Raw genomic sequence first — 24,389 nt, 5'->3', positions numbered from 1 at the left:
TCATGGATGAGAAGGTATAACCTGTGCGAGCACATGTTTAAAAGGGGATGGTTGTAGGGTAGGACTGCTCTCCATCCTGCTGCTACAGCATGGGTTTACACAGACAGGCAGGTGAAGGATGACTCCTCATACCAGAAATGATCAGAGTTGCAGACCCTGCCAGCTGACACTGATGTGTGATGATTAAAGTCTCTCAGAGAGATTGGTAACATTGGAAAAATGAGGTCATTCTACAGAGTTGTGCCAGATGTAGTCAGGATCCAAAAATACCTCTCCTGCACTGATGAAAGGGAGTCGGAGGGGAGGAGATGGTGGATTTAAAGATTAGTTTGGTAGTAGTGGCCACCAGCTACTAGGAATAGTAGCCAACCTTGGTGTAAGGAGTAGAACAGTAATTGTGAAAGGAGCACCTAGGTTACTGCATGTAATGGGCCAGTCGCTGAGCCGATGGCCTCAGATCAGCATCTTCCTTCTATTTTTCTGCTGTATGCCACACTTGTGTCTGAAGTAAGAGCATGTGTTGTGTTTTGTTTTTTTTTTAAGTGATTTTGGGTTAGAGATTTAAAATGCATTTTCTGTGATTTCTACGTAGATGGACACACTTTGAATTTGTTAAAAAGAAAAACATGGATTATTATTTTTGATTGACTGAATTGTCCAGATGAACTTTCTGGCCAGTCACCACACCCGACACCTTTCAGAAGTATTGATAAGAGCTGCAGTCTTAGAAGCACAGCAGAGATTATGGGGAACCAATTAATTCAGTAGATACTAATTAATAAACACTTTTCCTCTGGGGAAAACATTGTAGTACATTCACTGTTTGGCCCAAGACTGCATGCGTTCCTGAACAGACAGTGCACATGCTTTCCTGAATTGTCACTTCTTATTTCTCTTGGTAGGCTGGGGGCTGCTTCCTCTAGACTGCTGCTGCCAGGCTTTCAGAAGAGCAGGCTGCAGTTAATACTTAAGCTGTCTCTCAGCCACCAGTGTTCTTACATATAACTGATGTCAACACATGCTGGTTTTCACCATTGCCCTGTGGTCTGCTCAGTGGAGTCCAGCCAGCTCCCGGCAGTCTGTGGTCTTTGTTTTGAGCACACTTCATTGGGGGTGTGCATGTGGAATAACTGGCTCTGAATATAGCTGGTTTTATGTATTGAAGCATATACGTACACTTGCAATAAGGGGCTGCTGCATGAATGAGTGGTGTATTGTCAGTGCTTTCCTCTTAATATGAAACAACTTCATTTGCATCTGTATGCGGTACTGCACAGACTTGAGCATTGTAGGGTGGATAGTTTATAGACAGTGCAGGGCAATTCAGCTGAATTACAAGGCTCCATTCAGTTTATCTTCTTTTTTTTTAAAACAGGCCACTGGTCTGTCATCAAAATCATACAGTTCTAAGAGAGAGAACAGTGAAATACTGCTTGTGTTGTATGGTGGTTGATATTCAACATCTTAAAATCTCTCTACCTGGTCCTGACAATAAATTAGTTCCCTTCTGAAACTTTCTTAGTCATAACAAGATAGAAATGGCTTAAAAAAACCTTCACTACTGACCATTAGAACTTCCTTGAGTGCTGAAACTGCAAAATGGTGCTTAATGCTATAAGCAGTGAATTTCACTGGTGGTTTCTTCTGCTGTGGTGTTGCTGCAGGTGTGAAGGTGATGTTCTTGAAGGAATTCACTCAGTGATTTGTTCTGAAGGGTTGGGTTTTTTTTAGCTGTGTAAAATTCCATTAGACTAATTATGTGGATTTGTATTGATATTTGCTTTACTTCCTGCTGAGTATAAAGATAGAAGCCTATTATTGGAATGCAAATAACCTATGATAGAAAATCACCTTCATAGCAAAATGTGGCAGCGCTTCAGAGTTGTCAGTGTGCCGAGATGTGACCTTATTGGTAGAGGACTGAACCAGAAATGCTTAAGTTAGCTTCCCATTATTTTTGGGTTCTTCTTGTTGCATGAAGTGTTCTCCATTAAAAAATGATCTTATTTCTTGTGATATGTGTGCATCTGTGAAAAATGGAGAAATTTCATTGTGAAAGTCTGCAGAGAATGCAGAGGCTTATCTGATCTTGCTTCCTCTTGGAGAAGTTATGGGTATAAAATGTATTTATGATGACAAAGCCATTTTATTAATTACATCTTTTAAAAAGCAGTAAAATTTCCAGAAGATTTGAGACTTAAATATCCTAATTGAACTTCACAGAAGAAATAGTGAAGTGCCTCTTCAGTGCTTCTTCACCATATGTATTTATATGGCTTTTGCTGTCAGCTTTTCTTTGGGAATTTTCAATATATCATGATGATGAGACAGCTTGACCTTCTCTTGCAGATTAAATTATGAATTTGACTATTTTCCTCTTTTGTAAATGACTGGCAGAATCAGTGGAGGATGGACACAAATACTGTATGAGGAGGTCTGTTCCCCAGTAGTAGCTTTGTGTTTTGCCTTCTGTCGTGGTTTAAAACCAGGCAGAGGGCTCGTTCACTCAGTCCGCCCCTTCTTGCCCTCCCCCTACTCCTGGAGGGACAGAGAGGAGAACTGAAACGAATGCAATTCCCACGGGTTGAGATAAGAACAGTTTAGTAACTAAGGTATAACACAAATCACTACTGCTACCACCAATAATAACAATGATAAAGGAAATGACGAGGGAAGAGAATACAGCATCTCACCACCAGCTGACCGATAACTCGTGTCCCCCCCCAACCCGACCAAGCACTGACCCATACCTCCTCCAACCCTGCAGTCTACCAGCCCTTCCGGGTAACTCCCAGTTATCTCCTGGACATGACGTGCTGTGGTACGGAATACCTCTTTGGCTAGCTTGGGTCAGGTGTCCTGTCTCTGCTTCCTCCCAGCTTCCCCTCCTCCCTAGTAGAGCATGAGGCTCACAAAGTCCTTGGCCAAACCAAAGCATCATTGTTATCAGCTCTGTTCCCGAGCCGAAAGTCAAAACACTGCATTGCACCAGCTACCAAGGAGGAGAAAAATGGCTGCTACTGCTGAACCCAGGACACCTTCCCTGGCAGTGTACCTTCAGAGTTGTGCCGCTTTGATACAGTCACAGCTGCTCACAATGGGTTGGGGAAAGTAGATTTTAAATGTCTTCTAAAGAGCAGCAGTATCTGCGTTACAGAAGGACTTACTTCAGCAGCTTGTCAGAAAGTTTCAGATTTTTGAAATGGATTAATTGGGAATAAAGAATCTTTTATTAATATCTCTGGTCATGTATAAGTTAGTATAATAGAACAGCTGCTGTGTGTTCGGTTTCCCTTTCTCAAGGAAAACTTGAAAGCACCTATAAAAAGCGAATAGTCAATAAATAAGGAATTATTTTGTTATTTCAGAACATGATTCTGTGCTTTAAGTAGTGCTGTGCAGTATTCAGTCACTTCTGGGTTGTTCATGTACTTTCCAGTTTTTTGTGAAGGACCATCTCTTTCATTAGTAGAATTTGTTTAATGTTTCAAGTGGTATAGTCCAATATCACCTATCAAAATGTTACCAGTTGTTTTCAGACACATGTATAGCCTTTTCTACTCAGTACTTGCGGCCTATATCCTTAGCAGGGAAAATTATTAATCCCCGATGAGTGCAACTGAAATGATACATGAAGTCAGCAGAAATATTTCTACCCAGTGAGCTGGTGGGGTATGTTTATAAGCCAGCGAACTGCAGTGCTTTGCAAAATATTACAGATCCAAAAGCACAGTGGATTAAGTCTACAAAGTTTACAAAGCTAGGATTAAGAATAGCTGTAACATCTACTGCTGAGGTTATACAGAGCACGTTATCACCGGTATCTTTTCTGGGTTTCCAAACACATTTTAGATGTATACTAAGAGCCTGTTATAATATGTTTGTTGGCTTTCGTTAAGTGAATGCTACAGTTATCCGTAGGTTTCATTTAAATTTCTAAATGGAGCTGTGCTCACTTTAAACTGCTTGGCAAAAATATTTGCTTGGGTTTTTGTTTTTTTTTCTTTTAGTGATCAGAGTTGCTGATGATTCCTTATTCAGAACTTGATTTAATTTCTGCATATGTGAACTGATAAATGAGGGAAGCTGTAAATACTGGTGTGTTTGGCCACTGTTGACATGGTTAATTGAATTAAGTGTAGAATCAGGCTAGTTTTCTGCCTGTGGGGTGTGAAGCGTTCACTGGTGTTTGACAGAATTTGAGGTTTAGATGGATATCTTTGTCTTCCACCCAGATAGCTGGATTGGTACATTTGCTCTTCGTGACGTGCAAACTCTCATCTCTTGTAAGCAAGATTTATTAATTTGGCTCCATCCTTGTGTTGTTCCTGCACTTCCCCAGTATTTGTGGCTCAGGGCAGTACTCCGCAATCTGCAGCTCGTGTCGGGTGCTGGGAGGCTGGATGTGGTGTGGCTGGCACATGAGTTCGTGCTGTGGGAGATGGGTCGTGATACATCTGGAGTTGTGCTCTCTGAGAAGGTCTCAAAAAACCCCTTCCTGTTCTTTCCTAAATGAGTTGCTCACTTGCTGCTGTGGAGCAGTTTGGGAAGAATCAGTTCATCTTGAAGATATATAGAAGTATCACTAGGTCACAAGCAAGACATTGTACTGTTGCTTGTGAGCGTTCACTTGTGTAAAATCAAATGCTGGGCTTGTGTTCAGGTTTCTTGGATTTTAGAATCTCTTCCCTATCTGTAAGTACTAGTAGAAGATATGGAGCTAATGAGAGCTTATCCACAAAAACATAGTCTAGGCAAAGCACATAAAAAGCCAAAGAATGACACTGTATTGTTTGAAAAGCCTTAAAAAAGAATCTTAATATACTGCCATGCATGGAGAGAGCTACTATCCATCAAAAGATTTATATGGTGAATTAAAGCAGTGTTAACAGGATGAAATATTTCTCTCGTACTTCCCCCCTCTTTCCCTTTTCCTACCACACTTACTCTTCCCCTTTATGGATTCTGTCTTCTCATTTTTAACTCCCCATCCCTTTTCCCTGCCATGCTTTATTGTTTTGTCTTTCCCCTCCCTGGATAGAGTTCGTGCATTTTATAATGCATTTCTCTTCTGCCCATCTTTTCCCTGTGTCCTCCTGGCTCCCAGCGTTGCTTTTCCAACTTTATGCCAAACTGATTCTCTTCCATGCTTACGTTTTATCTGCTCGTAACTGTTGTACTCTGATTCAACAAGTAGAGCTTTGGGGTGTTACGGATTTCTGTTGTTAAGAATATAATGAATAATGGGTTAGTCCTGATCGGCAAACCTGACTCGTGGGCTGAGCAGCACCTTTTTGCAGATATTTTTGTGCTGTTGGGGTCTCTGGGAAGGGATTAAAAGGCACTCTTCTCCTCTCAGCAACAGGGTGAACCCAAAAGCTGAAACCTGAAGAAAAGTTAACCCTGCTAGTGTGCATTTCTGAGGATGTTTCCAGTGCTGTGCTCAGGGTACAAATCTTGCTGCTGGTAAATTTGTACTGATTGAGTCTGTCCAACTGTTCAAAAGAAGGTGGGTGGGATGACTGGCTGTTGATTCTTTGTGAGGAGCTGGAAAAAAAATAAAGCAGCTTCATTTGAACTCTGAGAAAGACACCTGTGTGTGTATAGACGATACAAGGGCTGCTAATGCTTTACAGAGAACTTTGTTCCTCTAATGCAGTTAGGGAGCTTCATAGTAAGAAGCAGCTTATTTCTGCCAAAATTTCAGTAGTGGAAGTGGATCTTATGGAGGCTGTTCTCTTCCTATGAAGGAGAGAAGGCTGGGTGCCTGGATGCCACATATTCTGCTAGAACAGATGAAAATGGTATATCCTACACATTAACAAAGGAAGTCCAGCACAGGAGGCTGGTTTGCATGAAAGCAAGGTGGTCACTGTTGCCAGTGTGCATGTAGGGAATTAGGGACTTTGAAGAGTTCTGGCTAGGGTGTAAGTAAGCTGGCTAGAGGCTTACTGACACACCATTTTCTATTTTCAGCCTCAGCTTGGCAGGGCTCTTCTGGAAAAATTAAAGATTCCCTTTTCTGGCAGAAAACCACAACAAGGAAAGGGAGTAAAACACAGCTGTCCTATCTCTGGGTTGAAACAGCAATCCTGCAGCTTGTCTTGCCAGCTGTAGGGAAGTACAGCATTCAGAGCATGGAGCTAGTTTTCTGACTGATGCTCATTAATACCAAGTCCTTAATTTCACCCTGTATGATCTCTTGTTGTTATCTCTGTGTATTTAGTTGAGAAATGGCTCTCTGAAAAGCCCTCTGAGAACCTGTCTGTAAGTGACTTAGATTGCTGGCTCTAGGCCTGTGTCTTGTCTTAATCTTTATCATATTTGAATTCCCGTGTGAAGTGCCAAACAAAAGCACATCAGAAATAATAATAAAAAAGATACTATGTAAATAATTGGTTGGTTGACAAGTGCAATTGGATTTTACAATTCAAATGCTTTAACCCAGAAGTGTTGACTGCATACGGATTGCCAATAGGAATGGTCACAGTAAGATGGATATTTCCAGCAAGCACTTAGCCAGGGCTGATGTAAAATGAAAAACAGCCAGACACATTTAACTGAGAAATTGAGAGCTATTTTACTTTACTAGTGAAGATATTTACCTCTGGGCAAGCAACTTCCACCTTAGCTTAAATGACTTTTCCTTTCTGAGATTCATGCTCATCATGCTGTAATAGCAGTCCTTGCTAAATGGCCTGACTGTTGATATTTAGCATTCTTATTATACACTGAATGGACCCAGTGCTTTCCCATACATTTTCTAGGTGACAATGCTTGGGTAAATGGCTTTACTTGAAGTACTGCTGGCCCAGTTGAGAAGGGGATTCGCCATTGCTCACTGGTGGGAGGAGAGGGGACTCCTTAAGCCAAAACCAGTGCTGAGCAGGGAGCTTTCATTAGTCCCTTTCCTGGCTGGCAAAAATCTCTTTATTATATTGAAGTATAATTTGCTGGGGGGAGCCCTTCACAAGTTTTAAATTATTTGTTCTTAGACTGAAACATCCTTGGGGTAGTGAAGCAGTCAAGTGGGAGTAGTTGTGTGCATGCACACAAGCACATCTCTGTTTTAAGGTTTCTGATGAAATAGGAATGCGTTTCTTAAAAAAAAAAAAAAAAAACAAAAAAAAACCACAGCAAACAAAACAACAAAACCAGGTCCAACCTGTTAAGTGGTCAGCAAAATTTTTAGCATGTAAGTTTTTCCTACTTGCATCACTCACAACTGATACTTGATTAAACTAAAATGTGCGTGTGTCATGTCAGCCCTCAGCTTTCCGACATTGGGACTAGTTAAATCTTCATCTGTGAGGCTGAAGGGTTTTCTCTCAGCTTTCTTTTACACCTTTAGGCACTTGATTTGTAATCAAATCACCCCTTGACCTTCTTTTAATAGCTTGGACCTTAGGGCTGGATAAGAGACCTTTCTGATCCTTATTCTCAGCTGTTTTGCTGGCTGTGCTCTGTGCCCACTGCAGTGTATCCATGTCCTTCCACACCTGTGGTTAGGAGAGCTGAACAGTTGTCCCATGGTAGTGACCATGCAGATGCTTACTCGGCATTTTCCAACATATTCAAGTGTTCTCTTTCCTTTTTTTATTTTTTTCCCTTCTCTTTCTACTGTTTATTGCTAGTTTGATGCTGGCTTAGCAAGTTTACCCTCTGTTTGTCAAGTCTGTGTGAGGACTGTCCATGTACAAGTAGGGGTTGTAAGCTCAGTCTCAGGAAATAAACAGAGAATGTGTGAGGTAAACAGACTACTGGGAGAAAAAAGCCATTTGTGAAGCCTCTTAAGTAGCTGAAATAACATGGTAACTGCATTGCGCTTGGGAAAATCGTCTTTCTGCTGGAATCTCTTCCATTTGGAAGATTTACAGCAAATGAAGCGGCCTCTGACTTTGTTGGCTTCTTTGTGCCTTTTGGTGTTCAAATGGTGTTGCAGTCATCCAAAGACCTCCCGCGCAGTTTCTTTTCCTGCTGTCACATTTTTGGTCTCTGGGCTTACATAGTACTAAGAGCCGGGCCTCTGTTAAAGGCTGCTCACACATTTCCTGCTACGTGTTGTTTAGATGGTGGCTCCTGGTGTGGAGATTGCATGAGAGGGAAGGGGGCAAAATGCAGATGGAAAAGTAGAATGTGATTTAACCTGGGTGATCTCTTGGGGAGCCATTTCGACTGAAGCAGTCTTGCTCTTTTGGTGCCAAGCAAACCTGCTTTCGTGCTTAATAGCAAGAGACATTGGCAAGCACATTCCTCATGAGATGGGTGATTAGATTTATTGTCAATCACTTTGTATTCCCTAGAATGAGAAATAATTTATTTAAGAAACAGCTTTCTTGGAATGAAGGCTTAAAAATTCATCAGTGATCCATTTGTTCTGTTTCCCTTGAGATGATAAAAAAAATTTTTGTTGTTTCTTTTTGTGTTGTGGTGGTGTATTTTGCCACAGAAAGCATTTTTGTTGTGTAGTTCAGATCTAAAAGCAAGATTGTGTGTGGGTGAGGAGATTAGTTAATTTAACACTGATTTGGTATGGCTGCTAGGACACCCAAATAGTGTTCTGCTCTTGGTCATAGTTCTAAGTATGCAGAGATGGTTTACATCTGCCTTGAAGTTCAAAAGCAATTCTCTAAGGTAGTTTTGTAGCAGCACAAGTAGGCGTGCATGTGTTAGCCTAGAACTGACAGGCTGGGTCTGGCAGGTTTGGGTTTAACAGTAGTGTTGTGTGTAAGTGGCTGGGGGAGAGTGTGGGACACATGGACTGCACAAAGAAACTGGCCAAACTGATGGCTCTTTTTTTTGTTTTAGATGAAGGACCTAGCTTCTGACTCCTATGTGCATGTAAGTCTGGGGGCTTGATATCTAGTAATACATGCATCAGTTTAATTTACGATCCAAACCCTGTGGGGCCAAGGAGATTTGAAAGCTAAATGTCTGTCTTGCAGAAAGGAGCATACAAATGAGTCATCCCACACCAACCTTAATTGCCAGCATTGTAGAGGGAGCAGGTGGAGATGAACGAAAGAGCTTGCTGGAAAATTGTAATCCATGATGTAACCTCAGCACACTACAAATCTCCCTTATTTAGCCTTGGTTAGTTCATCTGAAAGAGTCCACAGAGGAAACAAGTCAGATCTGTTCTGGGTTTGGTCAAAGATTAGGCATGCAGATTTGCATTGTTTTTGCCTTTGGGAGGTAGTTTGGCAAATCACAGTCAACTCTGTACAAATCTTGGTGACAAACAGTCACTTCCTGCTCATTTAGTATGGTTTCCTAGCAGGCAAACTTTCCAGATAAATACTAGCCATGTTGTTGATAACTAAGAGAAACAGGGCTAGTCCTAATGCTCTGTGTGCCAGGAATCCCTTCTCTTCTGCCTATATCATTTTGATATTAAAAATAATGGCTTAGGTTTCTATTTTACTACTTGATCTTGCTTAACCACTGAGGGAGAAAAACAGCTGGTGACTAAGGGACTGAATGATGAACTGTCATACCCCAGTCCAGTTCTAGGTTCTGTCACAGACTTCTTACATCAGGGCCCTGAGGCCTGGGTTCATGCCCGAGCTTTTGTGTTTTCTTGAAGTGATGCTATTTCCCTGCAGAATCAGTGGCAAGAGCTGGATGTGTCCAGGGAAGTGATTTAGTCTGTGCAAAATCCGAACTGTCTCCTGAAGCTCCTATCCTTCTTTTTGACTAAAGAGGAAGAATTAAGTTATTGTACATTTAAGTACCTTTCTAAGGTGCCTAAAGATAGGTGCTATGAATTCAAATCTATTATACATCCATTTCCCTACCTGGAAGATGTGTGTCCTTACTCAGATTTAAGTATGTATTATCACATCTGTTGAAGTTGACTGAGGTGTAATGTCCTGGCATCTTTGGTTAACAGTCAGTCTGAAAAGCAGGGCAAGGCAATACAGAGCCCTGAGAGATGCCTTGTCAAAGTGACAAATTGCCCTTTCTGATTCAATGGACTAGCTTGCATGGCAGAGCTAAGTAGCTACTGGAGAAAGGGGAGGAGAGCATGGGAAAAATACCTTATTTGTTTAGGCCTTCCCATGTATTTTTTGTTGTTTGTTGGTCTGAGTTGAAGTCCTTTGTTTTCTTTCGTCTGAAACAGCAGTAGGTTGAGAGGAGCAAAGCCTCTGGGATTCTGCCTCTCCCACTTCTCGTCCTTATAAACTGTTTACAATCTCCTTCAGTTTTCTAGCTTTGTATGGAAAAGTTCAGTGGGTCAGTTTTCCCTTTAGCTTCATCCATCATTCCAGTCAATTAGAAATAGTTGAGGGCCAATTGCCTGGTCTTCCATTAACTGAGACACTTCAAATTGTTTAAAATAGCATAAAAGCCCTCTTTGTTGACCACTGGGCATGCACTGTAGATTTCCCTGTTGATGGGCAGTTACCGCGTGGCTGAACAGAAACCCAGTATGTCCTGCAGTACTTGAGAGATGAATATTACTACTGCAGGCCTTGTCTGGGTTTTGATTCCTTCTCCTTCACCTCCGCCTCTTGCTCCCCCTGAAAGGTGTGATGCCTTCAGATGGTGAATTACCATGCCTGCTTGCAAAAAAAGCTGCTCTTTGTGGCTTTTCAAGACTTCTGTAGTTGAGGGTTTTTTTTCAGTTGCTGAAATGTTCCTTTTTAACCTTGATGCTTTAAAAGCTCTTGGCATCATTTGTTAGTTGCTTGTCGTGTGTGTTTCTAAAGGACAAAGGAAGTGTGTAAGTGTTCAGGAAACAGTTAGTGCATTGTGGTGTGTGGCTGAGTTCATTCTGGTATCCCATGCCAGGACTGCCTGCTTTCATTGAGGGCTAACATTTCCCTTATGTTCTGAACTGACTAGCCTTAGTGTAGAGCTTGTGTGAGAGTTCCAACAGAGAGCTTGAAGCTTGTTATAGGTTAATGTGTTTGGGGTCACACTGAAGTGAGCTGAATCCATTGTATATGTGCATGTAAATATATATTTATATTTAAGAAAACATTTTGTTTAACATGATGTTTAACCAGGGAAGTAGGCTCACTAAGTAGAAATCAGTTTACCTACAGCAAAGTATATGTATTTACGTATTCCCATCTTAAAATCATTGTCTATCTTAGAAACTCTCCTTTCAGTGCTGCATCCTGCCTAGGTTTCAGCATGGGCTGGTCTCTGTGGTTTTCATTGTTTTGGAGCCATTTTGCATGGCTGTGACAGTGTTTGATCCCAGTTGTGCAGCAGTGGTTCCTCTGGTTGTGAAGAGTTTGGTAGGTGTGACACCACCTGAGCTTGGTGCTGAAGATCAGAACCTTGCTGCAGTTTTTGAACTAGAGGAGCGCAGCAGTCTTTGAACGTAAGGCCTTCATGTTCTTCCAGAAGGTGCCCTGCCTTGCAGTAATGCAAGCAAGGCTGCATGTGAGGGCTTGCCTGTTTCTGTGTGTCCTGAAGCATGCTCTCAAAACAGGCAATGTCCTGTACAAATGATACAGGCTCAGTGATGTACATCTGCTGGCTTAGATTCCAGCTGTTGCGCTAGTGAGGTGCACAGAAAGTTCTCTGGACAAATCCAGGGCAGACAGCACAAAAGGAACCTTCAGGCTGTGGTAAAAGAAGGGGGCTCTGAAAAGGCAGAAGGATGTGATAGCAGTCGGATTTGATTTGAGAGCCTTCAGATGCTGGGGAGCTGGATCTTTTACTGGGGTAAGATCTGCTGCAAATACACCAAGTTCAACAAATTTCACTAGTGACTTTGCTCCTCTTTTATGTCCTGTTGGGATAAGAATCTGGTGCAGATCTCTATATAGGCTGTTTTGGTGTTTTCTTGGACCACTTGCCTTTTTTATCTTCCTTTCTTCTCCACATGCCTACAGCAAGTAACAGCTTGAGGACATGACTGAACTGGAAGTGCAGACCTAAGCTGGAAGACCAGGGGGTAGAACATCAGCCCAGGACTTGACTCTGACAAAACCAATGTTTGCCTGCTTTGCGCTTACAAATATCTCATGCTTTTTAGAGGTTGAAGCTTTAATAAGTAATTTAAACAAAGAGTAGGAGGAGGAGAGAGATTCCACATCTAATTCAATTAGCATTGTTGTCCAGTGCCATTAATTATATCCAGACTTGTATGTTTCACAGGAGTTGATACACTTGAGCTTGTCTGCGCTGGGGTCGGCTGAGGACAAACGTGTCCATTGGTATAGAATCCAGCCTTTGTGTTTTGCAAAAACCTTCAAATTTGGTATCTGACAGTAGCCTGGAGTAGGCAGTAGCACTGAGTAGCCTGCATTGCAATCTACTGAATAAAGGGTAACTCTGGGAGAATGGTGATTTCATGTACATGATTTTAGTGTCTTTGAAGAGGGACTGTTTTAGTGGAAGTAATAATCTCTGATTTTATATTGTTTCCAGACTATTTTAAATTATTTCATAGACAGAGAATAAAGAATTTTGTTTACTGTCTTAAAGCAGGATGTCTGATCCTCCTGGGGGAGGTTATTCTTTAATTTAAAAAGATATAAAATAGCTACTTTGATGGAAATATAACTCTAGGAATTGAAATGGTGATGATTATAGAAGCTGGAGTTTTCTAATGCAAAATAAGCCCTAGGAGATGTGCCCTAAATGGTACATCACTCTTGTTTTTTTAACAAAACAAGAATTATTGTTACTTTATTATTCTTGCTTATTTTACAAGGTTTGTAGCTGTTTCATCTGCACTTAACATTTACAGGCTGGGGATAAATTGTTGTTTTGGTTTTTAAATAGCAATGTTTGAGATGCAAACACAGATCAACAGGATTCATTTGGTACTCAAAAAAGCAGGGAGAAAAGCCATGGCTACTGACACTGTATGCAGTACCTGGATTGGAATCTGTTCTCATAATTTGATGGTGTTTTGGAAAGAGCCAAAGGTTATTATTTGAAAGAGACCTCATGGGTAATGCTTATTAATTGGGGGGGGGGGGGGGGCTGGAGGGGAGGGGGGGTGTTACCACCTTGAAATGTGTGTGCTTATTCCAAGAGAGCTCCTGCTGCCCTTCTGGGAGGGCTGTGGGCCCTGAGGGCACTACCAGACCTCAGTGGCCCTGACCAGCTTAACAGGGGCCTTCTGACCAGAGACCTGGGAGCTCTATTTAAGATCAACCCTGGCCCTCAGTCCACGCATATGCTGTGCTGGGGTACTGGTCTCCAGCCAAGCTACATTGACCCAGACCCCAGCCTGCAGACTGACTTCCCTGATCCTATCCTGACCTAAGCAGATTTGCTTCCCAGGTTGACCTTGAGCCTTGCTCGTCACTGTGGGTTTGCCTCCTGGTTGGACCTGGCTGCCGTCTCAGGTCTGCCCTGACCACCTTGCCCGGGTGCTCTAGAAGTGGGTCCCAGACAGTGAGGCCCCTTCCTGGCCATCCAAAGGACCCCCTTAGGCACCACATCCTCCAGGGAGCTGCAGACCCTTGATGCTCTCTGTGACAGAGTTTCTCTAGTTTGGCTGTTGTGCCCTGAATGTTTCAAAGGGAAGGTCCATGAAGGAGGGGGGAGCCTACCTGCAGGAGCTCAAGGATCCTGACTGTCTCCCATTGAAAAGGAACGGAAAGAAGCTCCCTTTAGATTTGGTCTTCCCAGATGCTGAGATGATGAACAGTGATTGCTGTGGCATGGCAGATCCCTCTTGTGCTCTTATTTGACAGTAGGAGAAGGACTACAGGGTCTTGTGCAGTGTGGTAACAAAAGAGGAATCGTATGATTGCTTTTACTTTGAAAGCCCCCAGCAAGGCAAACAAATTAGTTTGTGTTCTAAACTGGAATTACCTACCCCTGTCAGGCAGGAAACTGCTGGTAGTGTTATTCATTAGGTTATCATGTTCCAGCTCTATCTGGCAACTTGTGTTCTACTTTGAATAATTACACTTACCTGCCAGATGTTTGGCATCTGAGATGCTGAGATGTATTTAGCAAAAGAGCGTCCTAAATACTGACTTAAAAGCTGAGCACAGAGAAGGTGCTTGAAAGGTGCAGTGTGTCCCACTTTCTGTAATTTGTGATGACCTGAAATCATTAATGATGGAAACTAAAAACAGATAACAAAACCTTTGCATCTTTTCTACATTAGTGTTAGCTCATGACAACTCTTAAGTTAGGGATGTGGAGAAAGTACTGAGTTTGGAGATCAAAGCACCACGTCCTTAAGCTAATTCAGGGAGTAAACTGGGTGATACGCGGTCCTCTTTGCTCACTGCATTCCTCACTCAGTAGCTCACATAATAAGAAGGAAGACATAAGATGCAGTCTGGTTAGTTGTCAGTGGTGGAATGTCTGTGTTGAACTTTGCAAGCTTGTATTCTTTCTGATGCTTAGGACAGTCTCTTGCTAATAATAGTTTTCTCTTGTAGGAATGCAGATATGTATCTGCCTGAATCTTCATTTTAGAAGCACCCGGAGGACAAACTCTAGCACAGTGCTCATTTAAAGTCAATATGCTCTAGTTTGTAATTTGCTCATGTTTAAGTGCCCAGCTTCTAAGGTTTCCTTTGCCCACAGGCAGTCCGAATAGAAAGGGAGGCTTTTTTTTGTTTCCCTTTTTTCTTTCTTTCATGAAGAAAAAGTTTTGCAAAAGCTTAAAGAGCAAAATATTTCTTTCCACCTTCCATCTCCTTAGGTTTATTATCACAAAGCAGACTTTGCTGGTGAAGAATCTAGAGGGGAATGAAGAGATGTAAATTTATGCAAGATGCAGCTGGAAATGAGGATGATGGATGAGATATGTGTATATGTACATACATGTGTGGGAGGAGTGAGAAGGTCCCACCTTGAAACAATTTTGGCATTCCATGCCTTGGATATGAAAAGGAGGTTTACAGGGACAAGGTGTAATGGAAGAATAATCTCTACAAGTAACTGGTTTCTTTGCTGTTGGAGAGGCTGGGGTTGCATGAAGATAAATAGAAGCTCTGAGTCTTTACTGTATTGCAATATTGTGTAAATTCTTCTGTTTAGAGGGAAGCTTTACTGTGAGGTGGGGAGAAGGGAGTTGTAGTTAAAATAAGTATCTTCAAGAAAAATGTGAAGGGACTAATATATTTGTCGCAGGAACTAGTTTCACTTCTGAAGCTGTGGGCAGAAGACACAATGTGACATATGAATGCGACCATAAAGGATTCAGTGTGTATCGGAAGTTATTTGCCATAATGATTAAGTATGGCACACTGAAGGAGTGATTTTCGTTAGGATTTCAGAAGCCTTATTTTCTTTGATTGATTCTGTAGCCCGAGTTACTTTGTGGTTTCAGTAGAAATTGAAGTAGTGCCTGTTTATACCACCTCTGGTGGTCCAGTATGTGCTGTCTTTGAAGGCTGTCCATGTTCCATTTTGACTGAGATGATTGCCTGAGGCTTATTGTCATAGTCTTGGTTAATATTAGCCCTTACCTGAAAATGAAAGTGCCTTCTTTATTGAAGTTTAAGTTCCAGAATGTCAGAATACAGCTGTAAGTAAAGGAAACTAAACAGAGGCATCTCGGCTTGTTCAAAGGAAACTGTAGATGACACAAGGATTAAACGACACTTTTCATTGTGGAGCTTAATGAGTACTCTGCTCCTGCTCAGCAGCATAAGGTCACTGGGAAGGAGTCAGTCCTTCAGGGCTTGTAGAAAACATGGCAGAGTTAAAGGGGCAATCCAGTGTTCAGCATTGGGATGAAATACAATTTTTCAAAATAAAATGTTACAAAATAAAATGTTTTAGTTCCCTGGTGATGAAGCTGCTCACAGGTAAAGAGTATTTAAACCTATACATAGTTAGATTCAACACCCGCATGGCAACAGTTTCATCTGAATCATTTTGTTTTCTATGATGTCAAAAAGTAAACTGAATTGTCTACAGTGTCTTCTTTATAGTAAGTGTGTTCACTTTGCCATTTAGGGCTCTGTCATTCTTTTTTCTTTTTTATAGCATTTGGGGGGAGGGGAAGACATGGCTCTGTGTGTATATTTGTGCATGTATATTTGTGTGTACACTTAATAAAGGATGTTCTTAGTGTGCCATTTGACAAGGTGTGCAAATAGAAGCCCTACTTTGGCTTTGAGGTCTGTGTAGCCCCATATCTTCAGGGCTTATAATGACATGAACAGCCTGTCATTTCATTTTAAGTAGCTGAGGATTCATAATGCTGAGGAAAAGTCTTATTTCTCAGTATGTAAGCTGGTTCTTTATTGGCCACTTGCTGTGAAACTTCTGAAATACATTCATCTACCAAAGGGAGCTTCTCTGATTTCTGTGCTGAGACACACAATTGTGTGAGGAAAAGGAATGTTCAGACATTGGTGCTGGCTAGAAGCAGAAGGGTCTCTTTGGGCAGCATCCCTGCAAGAACCAGCCTTTGATCTACTTTCTTTCTTTTTAGTGTTTCTTTATATTGTCTACGTGTTATAAATTTTAAATAAGCATATAGCCAGTGAGATCTTACAGACCTCGTGAAGAGAAGGTGTCAGAAGGCATTTCACATAATTCAGCTATTAATCTCTAGCTATCCATTTTTTTTAAATTATCATTGCTCTGGACAGTTTGACAAAAGTGTCAGTTTAATAGTAGGTCTGGACAGTTTATGGCCTTCTGCAGTCTGCAACTGAGTATATTTTATCAAATGGAAAGAAACTTTTAATGATGCATAAGATTAACCACTCTGAAAGCAAATGGTCCCGTTCACTGCAGAAATGAATGAATGTTTTTACAAACAAAAATTCCACTCTTCCTATGCTGAGCATTGAAGGGAAAGCTCAAAGCAGGTTTAAATATAAGGTAGTAGTCTGTTAGTCTATGATAGGTTGCCTATAAATATGATGAAGTCCTGGACAGATGCTTCACATGATTTTCTTTTGCTAAACTGAGGCCAGTCTCATACCAGCACAGTTTTGCAGCATGCTTTTTTGAGATGGGAAATATTTTTTTGACTCTACTTGCAAGTTGCTGGGTAAAGTGTTTCTCAGCTGAGAAAGCTGAAATAAATAGAATAGTTATGCCATGATGGTGGAAGTTAAATACTAATTTTTATTTCTTACCTCCTTCTATAGGAACAAAGCCCCAGTAACCAGACGTCAATAGCAATGATGCAAGAGCCTCAAGAAATGGTGGAAGAGACAGTTACTGTGGAGGAAGACCCAGGCACTCCCACTTCACATGTGTCCATTGTCACTTCTGAAGATGGAACTACAAGGAGAACTGAAACCAAGGTGAGAGGTTAATAACCAATGAGGAAAATGGCAAAATATTATCTGATCACAAAGTGAAAATAGCAGGGAGTAGCCTTAGTGATGACAGCCAAGCTGATGTAATCCTCAGTGATTCTGAATATTCTGTTTGCCAGCAAACCTGAGTTCAAGGCTTCTTCAGTTTCACCTCTACATCTAGTTTGCTCCCTATCAGCTGTGCTACCACGGCTGTTGATTGAGCTGTGAACTGAACAGTAGAAAATACCAAAGACACTAGAACCCTTCCCAGAGTGTTTATTCTTTTAAGATTCACTTTATTTTACTGAAGCAGTTCACAGCATTGCCCTGCAAACGCATGTAGTGATACAAGTATTAGATGAGTTGTTAGGGCTTGGAGTAAATTACTTTTGTAGCCAAGGAAAATGTGTTTGGAAATCTTCAAATTAGTTACAGTGTCTAATAACAATATGCGATTATGCCTTTTTCCTTTACAAGAAGAAACATCTTATTTAAATAACACTATAGCATTTAAATTCTGCAACAATCTTCTGAATGGCATTTTACTCCTGATGCATGGGAAAAGCTGGGTTTGTTCTCAAATGACCTGTACCTCGGGTTCAGTTGCATTACAAGTGTTACATATTTTCTGAGTTTCCTGATGTCTTTTTCTTCTCTTTTCTAAGATAATTTTGAAGCCTTGTTGAGCAGTTGCTGCATGCTTTCCAGTACCACTGGAACATTAATACACCTTACCAATTTAGGTCTTGGAAGTTGAGCTGGAACCCATGTTAGATTTTGGTCTTGTGAAAGTTGAAGGGTGATTCCCTTTTTAAGAAATTCTAAACAGGACAGATTATTTATTTTTTTTTTTTTTTTCAAAAGAGACTATCCAGCTGCTTTGTGTGTGAAAAGGCATCAAACAGAGGTCCCTGCAGAAATTGGTGTTCCAGAATTGTGGTCCTCTAAGGTATTCAGGACATTAGATCCTCAGGTTGGAGTAAATGAGCATTGATTCCCTGTGGTCAGTGGGCCTGCATACTGTACTATAAACTGGGTATCTGGTTTTATATTTGTTGCAGTTAGTTACAAGATAAATATTACTGGTCTGTTTTCTCATTGTTGGAAGAAGATGAAGGTCTTAAAAATCAAACAGACAGACAAACCCCCTCCCCACCCTTTTTTATTAACTCTTCAAAAAAATCTGTATGTAGTCTATGACTTACTTGAAAGAAATGCTGTTTTCTTTCTAGTGGCAGCAACAATAGCGGGTATTTACAGGAAGGAAGTGATAAAATCACCGTGGTGATGGACACAGTTTTATGTGCACTAATAGTAGCTCAAAGTTTTGGGAGACTGGAAGTGCAGCTATGCAAGTGAATAAAATGAGAGCTGCAACGGTAAAAATAGAGAGGCCAAGCAGTGGTCCCTAGATAACAACACCACATGGAATGAAATAGTTTGTCTGAAATAGTTATGCCACTGATAAAGCTGCATGTTTGTCATAACCTAAAAGGTGCGATTTTCTCCTCTGTGTGGTGTAGCTGCTATTTTTCCATCTTCCCCAAGAAAAGGACAGTTGCAGCTCCACAACAGGAATTGAATCTGCATATTGGAAAAGAACACTGAAAAAATGGTAACCCGAGAGCTACTGTTCCACTTCAAAGAGCAGAGCTTTCTTCTGTTGTTCATTCCAAGCAGTGGTGTGTGCAGAAAGGGGAAAGGGTGCATAGCTGTCTTGCTCTGCATTTGATTCAAATAATGCCACTGACTTCAACTCACTATCTGCATATGTTTCCTCATATTTTATTGCTAAAAAGACCGTATCTTGAAAAAATAATGAAAAGAAGAAAAATCCAGTTGTTCAGAAGTGATTCTGAAATGTCAAAACACAGATTTATTTGGCTTAGCCCTATCTCTGTCAGAAGAGCTGCTGTGAGTTTACTGACATGGTAGTTGTCTCTGAAACAGTTTTGTTGTGACTTTTCTTTGCTGTGATAATATGTCATTGATCTAACAGCTCATAACTATGAATTTGAGGTCAGATTTTATAATTATTTTTAATTACACAACTTGCTTTTGGTTTTGGTGGGAAATGTGTAAATGAGAAGTATTGTCACTGGGGTTTAGTAGCATCAGTTAAGTGTCCAGGACTTAATTAGTATTGGCTTACTATCACTTCTATTTGTCATAATGTTTTCATAGGTTATGCTGCTGTATGTGAGAGCCTTACAGAGAAAATTAAGTTTCCTGGTACCTGTGTCCAGTGACAAAATTCTGACCTTGCTGCTCAGATGAGGACAGCAAAGGAAAGCATTTCTCTGGGATGAGAGAAGCAAACACATGTCCATTTGGATGCACTGTGCAGTAGTGTAGGGTCTTTACTGAGCCCAGAAATTGCTGTTCTGTCCTCCCAGATTAAAACAGAAAAGGCTGTGAAAGAGCAGCCTTCAAGCCCCATGCAAATCTGGCCTTTGTTTTAATGTGCCAGTACTTCTGTGCCAGTTCTAAAGGAGCACCATTTCCTGTTGTGGAAATCCTCGTATCTATCTTCAGTAATACCTAATCTGCTTACGGAGGCTAATATTTAAACTTGAGATTGTCGTGCTGTGTTCAGTCAGTAGTATTGGGGATAGCTTTATGCTCAGCCCTTTTACTTGTTCTCTGTTGATCAGTTAGGGTAGTCAGGACAGCATACAAATAAAGGCTTTAAAGCTCTGCATTGCTGTGCTTGCTCAAGGCCTTTTTGAGGAAGGGTTTAGAACCTATTTGTGCTACTTCTGTAGCTAGAAAACTCTACAGTGCCAGTCTCAATCTCCAGCATATTTGTTTTGCAAATAAACTGGCAGCGCAAGATGCTTCCTCCGACAGAGAGACCAGAGACGTTTTCCCAGTGTGTGTTTTCTTTTCTGGATGGCTTGTCACAGAGTGGTTGGGGTTGAAAGAGACCTCTGGAGATCATCTAGTCCAACCTTCCCAGCTAAAGCAGGTTCAGCTGGGGCAGGTTGCACAGGAACATGTCCAGGCCCATTTTGAATGTCTCCAGAGAAGGAGACTCCACATCCCCTTGTCAGCCTGCCCTGTGCTCTGTCATCCTCAAAGAAGTCTTTCCTCATAATCAGATGAAACTTCCTCCCTTTCAGTTTGTTCCTGTTGCCCCTTATCCTGTCACTGAGCATCACTGAAAAGAGGGATGCTGCAGTCCACTAACCATCTTCATAGCCTTCCTCTGGACCCTCTCCAGTAGTTCCTTGTCTGTTTTGAACTGGGGAGCTCAAAATTGGACACAGTACTTAATGCCATTTAGTATGCACTTTTTGATTGTTCAGAAGAAAATTGTCATTTATGCTAAATGCTGTGAATCTTTACTTACTGGATTGTAATGCCTCTAAAATTCCAGCTCTTGAAATGAAGCAGAGCAAAGGCTACAGATGTGAAAGCTCCTGAATGCTGCTGTTTCTTTATTCCCCTTCCCCCATTGTTTGAAAACCGTAATTTATAGAGGTTATTCTCTCTAGTAGTATAGTAAGTAAACAACCTTATTCTAGAAGCAGTGACAGTTTTTCTATGCTTTTCCTTGCATCTCTGAAGATGCCTGTAACAGTGAGGCAGGAAGAAAGGCATAATGGAATTTAATATTTGACATATTTTAAATGGAGAACATCTGCCTTTTCAAAATGAGATGCCTCTGAGTAATTTTCCCCAAACTGTTATTCTCTTAGTACTGTATTAAGTCCCTACATAACGTTCACTGCACAAAAGATGTAGCAGATAATGCTTCATTTCAACTTTATAAGCTCTCTGGAAGCGAAAGACCTATCATGCTACAACAGTGAAAGTCACCTTGGGGAGAGACTACCACTTCTTGCCTATCAGCTGGAACACTGCCATGTGTTAAAGAGAGCCTGTTTGTAAGTGGCTCAAGAGAACTCAGAAAAGTAAATTAGGTGTGTGTTTTGCTTGTGTTAGTTTGCTTTTTTGCTTTCTTCAGGCACCTTTTATTTTTATCTTTGAAAGGCTAAAAGATTGGAGAGATTTAGGTCACTTTTATTCGTTGCAAATGGTGGCTTATGGTAACAAAATGCAAGATCAATCTGTATACAAAGCTGTTTAATTTGTAGTCCATCCATTTGTGCTTTCTAATACTCAGTATGACCAGATCTTTCCCAACAGTGATTAACTGCTGCTCCCACTTCCTAGTACCAGTGATTGCTTGTGACCAAAACTCTTCAGTTGTGATGGTGCCAGGTACCCCAAGCTGCAGTTCTTGAAACTTTGCAGAAAATTCAGATGTATTAGGTCATAGAGCAGGAATGGATCTCAAGCAAAGTCGAAGGTCTTTTCAAATATGAAACCTTAAGCTTAAAATTGAAGGGGAGAAATTTGAGCTGTTGTTTTGAAAACCTATGGGGTGAGTTCTTACACAGCATTTAATAGAAAGGTAATAGCTTCAACCTGCTTAGTCTGATAATTTTTACAGTCCATAGCTCAAAACTGAGCTCTCAGAAATGTCAGACTGCTTTATCCTCGTGCATTCCTTCTCATCTGTTTTCTATTTTATGACATAGTTTCAACAATTTTTTTTTTTCTCTGTCAGCTTTTGTAATGTACTTAATTTATATTAAAAAAAATGGTGGGGAAGGCAAAACAAAACCAACCTCAATAACAAAATGGAAGGCAGCATTAAAGGTACTCATTAAGATGATTGCATTTGACTGTGATGGCCCACTTCAGCTGAAATCTCAGTACTCTGTCCTCCTCTTGTCTGAGCACTGTACACTTTGAGACATCTACTAGAACCATCTGCACATGCATTCAGTAAGTCAAATCATTGGGTATTTTCATGTTTGATCTCCCGTTCTTCAAGACAAGTAAAAAGATGAGGGACAGAAAAATACAGGTGTGTACATCTTTACTTTGTGTTCCTTTGACAAAGGTATTTCCAGAAATAGAATCAGTAAAAACCATTATCATGGATCCTGCAGGAGGATCATTTAACAGAATAATTGCTATCTGGGGGAAGAGAACCATGGATAGGTTCATAAACCTGAAATCTCCTTAAATTCTGGAGTGGGAGAGTGACAATGAAAGCGCTACTCTGCAGTCTCATAGGAGTTTGTTTGCAGAGGGCCTGAATCAGTTGATATGTTGGAACTTCTTTTTTTTACTGTGGCCGAGACCTTAATATAGTTTACAGGGAGTAAAGAATTGCAAATATGTTTTAAGCATACTCAACTTTTTCATAGGGAAGTAAATTGAAGATTTTGTGTGGTACTCTGTAGCATTGATACAATTGAACACCTTTGATTTGTAATTGGACTAAAAGACCTCTTTAAACAGGTTTTCTTTAAAGATGGGAAGTAAACAGAGGAAGTCAAATTAGACTTTCTCAAAGTAACTTGTATCTCTGAATTTTTCATTAGAGCATATCTGTAGTGAGGAGTTCATGTTAATAAATCTTTCTCAAGGTTGGATACATATAGAGGATCAGGTGTCTCTCAGTCAAGACAGTCTGCTGGGACTCCCATTTGGAATAGCTTCCTTCTTTCTGGCTAATGCATCCATATTAAGCAAACCACAAAAATGCTGGGAGAGAAGATTACTGTGTTGTCAGCTGCTCAAGACTGCTCTGTTCTTTTTAAGAAATACAAGTGAAACATTCCCTTGAGCTGGATTTCCTGAAATGATGCTTGGTTTGTTGGGTTGTTTTGTTGGTTTTTTTTTGTTTTTCTTTTTTTACTGCTTGGAAACCTAATAAATGTCCCTTCCTCTGTGTGTTGGCTAATTGCTTTCAAAAAGCTTCCCTTTATTGTCCTGCAGGCAACAAAGTCTATTTATCGCATGATAAATCTTCTGTCTCAGTGCCTACCCCTGACAAATGATGCATGAGTACAAATACTCCCTCTCTCTCAAAATACAAGACTTGGTTTGATTGCCCCACCATAACACCTTTAGCATTAGTGAATGCTTTTATGCTATGAGAAATGTGTTCTTTAATGCTTCAGTGAAATGTTCCTTTTTATGTGTCTGACGGGGTTTTGGATTGCCCTGATTCTTTCTACTCGTTAATAGGCACAGCATTCAGAAAATAATAAAGGTGAAACTGTGCTAACATTGCAGACTTGTTCCTACATGTGCTGGCTGATGCTAAGTGTACCTTTCTGACTAGCCATAGCCATAGAAAGCTTGTCTGTACTAGTCTTGAAGGCAGAAAAATAAGACAAATTGGGGAGAAAATTGCAAATGAATCTGCTGCATTCAACCATTCTGTGTTGTCATATAAAAAAAAAGTAATCTCTGTAAATAATGTATAGAGAGGATGGTGAAAAATGCAGTAAGGGGAACTGGTCATTATCCAGAATTGATTTTTCAAGTGTTCTGAAATTCTGCTTTTTTTTTTGTGTGTGTGTGTGTGTGTACACATACTGAATATTGGTAGAAAAATGTCCTTGCCATAAAATTTCTGTGTTGTGTTTCCTCATTCTGTTTAACAATAACTGTGATTCTAAAAGAAAACCAACAGTCAAAACTGAGCAAGCATCCAGAATTGGCAGTAGGCTGCTGGGTGAAGACATGCAGCAGTGATGCCTCTTCTGCAAAGCCTTTGTCCAAGGATGCTGCAGGTCAAAGCTTGTTCCTCTTTTGTGCTACTGCTGCAGCCAGACATATGTAGCAGTAGGCATTTTACATTGTCTGATCTTGACAAGTTTATGGAAAATTACACGACACACCATGTGTGCATGGCAATGTGGCCTTGAAAAGCAAACCTCAGAATTACGTTTAAAATATCTGACTCCTGTGGAATAGTGCTGAAAGAAAGGGGCTTTGAGCTCATGTGAGTGCTCTTCCTGGCATCTAGAAAGCTGCCTCTTTGTTCCTTCCTGAGCAAAAGTATTAATTTCTGATTCATCAGATTGTTGAAGCACTACCTTACTTCCTGTTATTCCTGTTACTGGTTCCCAAATTCAAGAACACAATGGCCCAGCACTTTGCATCCAGTTTTGCTGTTGCTTTGCAAAGCTCTCGTATTTCAGGCCTGTGAAATGCTGTTTTTCTTACTCTTACAAGATCACTTATGAACATACTGTTTTGAATAAAACTACTGTTTCATACTTCAGTAGGAGAATACTGAGCTGTGTTGCCTTCTGTATGTCCACCTCACAAAGAGCTACTGTAAGCTGTGCCAGCTCTCTTCTCTAAATGCTG

General features: G+C 40.8%; 1 protein-coding gene across 7 annotated transcripts in view; it reads left to right on the top strand.

Moving 5' to 3' along the window:
* Positions 1-24,389, top strand: part of ARVCF (ARVCF delta catenin family member) — a 282,629-nt gene that overhangs the window by 164,652 nt on the left and 93,588 nt on the right. For 5 of the 7 annotated variants that reach the window (XM_061465622.1, XM_061465621.1, XM_061465625.1 and 2 more), the window contains exon 2: positions 17,049-17,207. In XM_061465622.1, coding sequence (XP_061321606.1) covers positions 17,049-17,207 — 159 coding nt within the window. Of the gene's footprint in view, positions 1-8,808; positions 8,842-17,048; positions 17,208-24,389 lie in introns of all 7 variants that reach the window. The other 2 variants (XM_061465619.1, XM_061465620.1) reach the window with 1 other exon arrangement.

Source organism: Pezoporus flaviventris, unplaced genomic scaffold, assembly GCF_033815535.1.
Source record: "Pezoporus flaviventris isolate CSIRO_AGI_PZ_B2104156 unplaced genomic scaffold, CSIRO_AGI_Pfla_v1 ptg000041l, whole genome shotgun sequence".
Taxonomy (NCBI): domain Eukaryota; kingdom Metazoa; phylum Chordata; class Aves; order Psittaciformes; family Psittacidae; genus Pezoporus; species Pezoporus flaviventris.
This window is presented reverse-complemented; position numbering and strand designations above follow the sequence as displayed.